General features: G+C 41.0%; 1 protein-coding gene across 1 annotated transcript in view; it reads right to left on the reverse strand.

Moving 5' to 3' along the window:
• Window positions 1-3,194: 3,194 nt before the first annotated feature.
• Window positions 3,195-4,344, reverse strand: part of LOC144230699 (tripartite motif-containing protein 77-like) — an 8,369-nt gene continuing 7,219 nt past the window's right edge. Inside the window, exon 6 of the mRNA XM_077763036.1 lies at window positions 3,195-3,688. Coding sequence (XP_077619162.1) covers window positions 3,195-3,688 — 494 coding nt within the window. The remainder of the gene's footprint in view (window positions 3,689-4,344) is intronic.

The following is a 4,344-nucleotide window of genomic DNA, read 5'->3' on the forward strand; positions in this document are numbered from 1 at the left end:
CTTGTTAGTGAGGTCCACTCCTTGCAGTACAACAAAAGGTGAGAGCCTTGTCTCCAGAAACTCAGGTGGAAGCCCTTCACCCCAACACCACCCAAACCTGGTATACACAGATTATTTAGCAAAACAAGTATCTAGCAAAGACCAATGTTAACAAATCCGACAGCCAGGAGGAAATGAATAAATTCAATGAAAGGCACACTGATACAATGGAATTCAATTAAGCTAAAAATAAAAGAAAATCAATAACTCTGTATCTATCAAAGAATGTGAATCTGTAGTTTACTAAATTCCTCCTTTGGCTTGGATTTTAATAAAAGATGGAGTAGCAGGGATGGGATTTGCATTTCTACCTCAGACAAGAAAAAAAACCCCTAAATGTGGTATAAAACAACATTTCTCAAATATTTCATGATACATAGAAGGGGAGAGTAAACACAGGGAACAAATGAGAAGACCCCAAAGATGGTCCCATTTCGCTGCCTAGAGATTTCCAGATGCAGCACAGGGAGGAGGAGCTCAGAGAGCCCCATGGTCTTCCTGAACTGAGGAGATGGTTGGAAAGTCAAGAATGTCAAGGTGGTTGGAGTTCCCAGGACAGTACTGCTGAGGGTGGAGCTGCGCAGAGGGAGCGTTCTAGAGGGTCACGGAGGGCCCCACAGCTAGAGTCCACAGCTGGGTGCAGATCAGTGAATGCTTGTGAGGAAAATACTGCGGGTCAGGAAAAAAACCTCCCCAAAGAGCTAATAAAGCAGTACCCATGCACAGTCAGGGCTATCTCCATCTGAGAGGACAATCCAACTATAGGGAGACCTGGTAGAATACACAAGAGGAGACTGTGCCAGCAGTGGGGGACATCCAGTCCACATTAGAAGTCTCTGGTTCCTACTTACACAGTTTAAAAGCAAGCCTGCAAAGCCAGAGACTCTCCCAGAGTTAATCCCATGGCCCTGACAGGCCCTGTACATGTCCTCAAGTCAATGCAGCAACAAAGAAGAGAACAGTAAAGGGGATTTCACCCCTGCACTGCACTGTCCCCATTCCCTCTGGCTAGAAAAAAAGGGTTCTCTCCTGGGGCAAAGGTGCCATGTCCTCTGCTGCCACTTCTGCCCTTTCCCTGTCGCCACCCATTGCAGTTTTGTGACTGGGACGGACCTTGCATCAAGGCTGGGTGAGAAAAAGGAAAAAGAAAAGGATTTTTTCCCCCACACTTTGAGGTATAAGGGACTTCTCTACCTGGCCCTTGAGCTAGAAAGGGGGTGTTTCTTTTGGGGCTTTTGCCATATGTGCCTGCTGTGGCGTTCAGAGAAGTGGATCTTCCCTCCGTCCAGTCAATGACAGGGAAGAGGAAAAAGAATTCTTAACACTTACTCCCATTATGAGTAATTATTCAAGTGTTAACTCATCTCATTTCACAGTCTACTTTTAATGCCTCGAAGTCCTCACATAAAAGTCCTTATTTTTGGTACTCTGTTCTGAGTTTCTATTTGTCATTTCTGGATGAGACTGACTGTGGAGGATTTATTCTATTGTGACTAACATCAGAGATCAACACAAAACTGTTAAGTGTGCAGCAATTCTTGGAAACTTCCAAGAGATGGGGGCGTCATCAGTAATGCCTAGGCAACTCTGAAAATCTACGATAGTTTCTTCACTACTACGTCTTCACAGAAGTGAATTTAAGTGCCAGATATTCCCTACTCAGGAAGGAGAAAGGAAGGGAGAGAGATGGCAATTGATCTTTTCTTTACACAAAAGAAAAAAAAACCCTTTTTCCTCGTGATGAGAAGTCTTAAGAGAGTAAATCCTAACTACTATCCCATATATCGTGCAGTCATGTTAGCTATAGTCATCATTTCATACTTCACATCCCTAGAGAGTTTGACATTACTGTCCGATTACTTTGCAAACTTCTAAGATTGAAGACTGAAGCCTTTTTTCAAGTGAAATTCGACTGTCGGCCATTTGATACTTCCTATGGTTGAGAAATGAGGTTTATTGAGGTTTATACATCCCCCAAATGTAAATATGTATATTTTGACTATATGTAATTTCTTTAACAATACTGCAGTATCCAAGCATCTAGGTCTTATTGTCTATACTAGTATCAGTCTGGTAAAAATTGTCTATATTCCTGGAACATTGTGCTCATTACGGAGAACGACGTACAGCAACACTAGACCATCAAATTGTATACAATCTCTATTTTTCTTTTCAGTTAAAAGGAATTTGTGACCCAAGATCTGAACAGTAACATAATTCATTTCTTTATTCAACAATATTTCTCAGCACCTCCTGTCTTACTGTGTACATTATCATAACCTTTGTTGGTTCTATAGCCTTTGCTTTAAAAAATTTTTGATACATTCCTTTTTAATGTTTTATTTTTGGGCGAATGCAAGTGGGGGAGGGGCAGGGAGAGAGAGACAGAGGATCTGAAGTGAGTTCTGTGCGGACAGCAGCGAGCCCGATATGGGGCTTGAACTCATAAATTGTGAGATCATGACCTGAGCCAAAGTCCAATGCTCAACCGACTGACCCACCCAAGTGCCCTGACAATTCTTTTATTTATCCAAATATTGTTTTGTCTCTCATGTCCCCAGCCTGAGTGTTTCATTCTTGGAACGTGCTATGAACAAGAGTCACGTTGGCCGTCCCTTCTTGTGATTTGCCGTAAAAGACCCAAATTCTGTTCTGAGTTTTACAAAGGGAAGGTATTAGCTGTCGTTGAGGCTTTGTTATAATGTGATCTAATCTAGTCCAGTAAACTGAGAACAAATGCAGCATGGAATTAGCCAGATGAATTTAGGAAGAAGAAAATTCCACATGACATTGGGTTTTGACAAGAAGTGTCTGGAAGGAGAATCCTCTATGCTTTGTGTTCATCCATTTAGCTAGTTTCCACACTGATGCATTCTTTCACCTCTAGCAAGCTCAGATAGCAAACAAGAAGTGAACATATCCCACAGAATATAATAAAAGATTACTTTTATTTCAATAAAATAGTAAAGACAAATGCACATCCTTCACAGTGTCACCACTTTAAAAAATACAACAAATGTATCTCCTGAAGGTAAAATGAAGTTCAAGATCATGAGGTATCAGTGATTTTCCCCATTCAAGAAGTCACCAGGATAGGACACTCCCCAGCTATTAAAATTGCCAAGACCTTGGTCAGGTTTGTGAGCTGTTCCTGATCATTTGGGTCCATAGCAAACAAAAGGTCTGAGAGGGGAGGAGAAGGAGCAGGATAGGAAATTACAAATGAGGGAACTGTTGGCAACATTAACAAAGCTTACTATACCAAATTCATAGTCTAAAAACACCCCCACCAAGCCGTGGGGTCTTTGAATGTAGTGGCGCAGTGGTGGGGAGGCAGAGAAGAGACGGCAATGGTCATCCACACTGACACACATAAGTAAAAAGATACCCTCAGAGTTGAGCAGCATATCATTGCGTTTCATCCAGGATTCCTTGCAAAGTCCTATAATCCAATTCTGAGAGTTTCCCACATCCACCTCCCAGTAATGTTTGCCAGAGGTGAAAGTCTGAGCTCCCCATGAAGGCGTATACTGTGAACTTGCAGAATTGTGGGGCAAATCTTGATGGTCGGGACGGCATTCTAAATGTCTCAGGTCTTCAAACAGAGGCACATGATAATTCCTTACGTTATAGTCGAATGTAATATACACTTCAGTAAAATGAGCAAAATCAAAGAACAGGGTTTAAAATTTCTGTAGGACAAGTGCAGTAGTGTTCTAGCAAATACTCAACAACCAACTCTCTAAAACCAAACAAAACTGGTTTGTTTGCTGGAAACACTCCCACCCCACCATGCCCAGTTTCAAGGTACTTACCCTTGAGTAATTCCTCATAAAATTCTGGAACATGTAACAGTGGGTTTTCATGGCAGAGTCTACACTGACTGCTCCAGAACATTCTTTTATCACAAGTGACTATACAGGGTGTGTATCCAAAAAACACGTTTGGGAGAAGGGACTTCTCGCCTAAGCAAGTAAATCTCTATTCATACAACTAGATGAATGATAGTTCTGAGAATACTTAAACATGTAGGATGGCAGGCTCTGGTTTTGTTCTCGCCAACTCAATGAAAATTTGGGAGCCTGCTGACAGATGCCAAGTAATTTCTGAGAAACTCCTTCACTCACTCAAGCCTTCTCATTAATCAACTAGCACAAAATAAAATATAGTAACAGTAATAATTACTATATATCATTTAAAAATATATTCTTATAAAAATAAGTAATATTATAATTTTAAAAATGCTATTATTCTTAAATAGTGATCCCTTTGCCCAAACACAAGGATGTAACATGTAAACGAGCA

The sequence above is a fragment of the Crocuta crocuta genome, unplaced genomic scaffold (genome assembly GCF_008692635.1).
Source record: "Crocuta crocuta isolate KB4526 unplaced genomic scaffold, BGI_CrCroc_1.0 scaffold614, whole genome shotgun sequence".
NCBI classification, from domain to species: domain Eukaryota; kingdom Metazoa; phylum Chordata; class Mammalia; order Carnivora; family Hyaenidae; genus Crocuta; species Crocuta crocuta.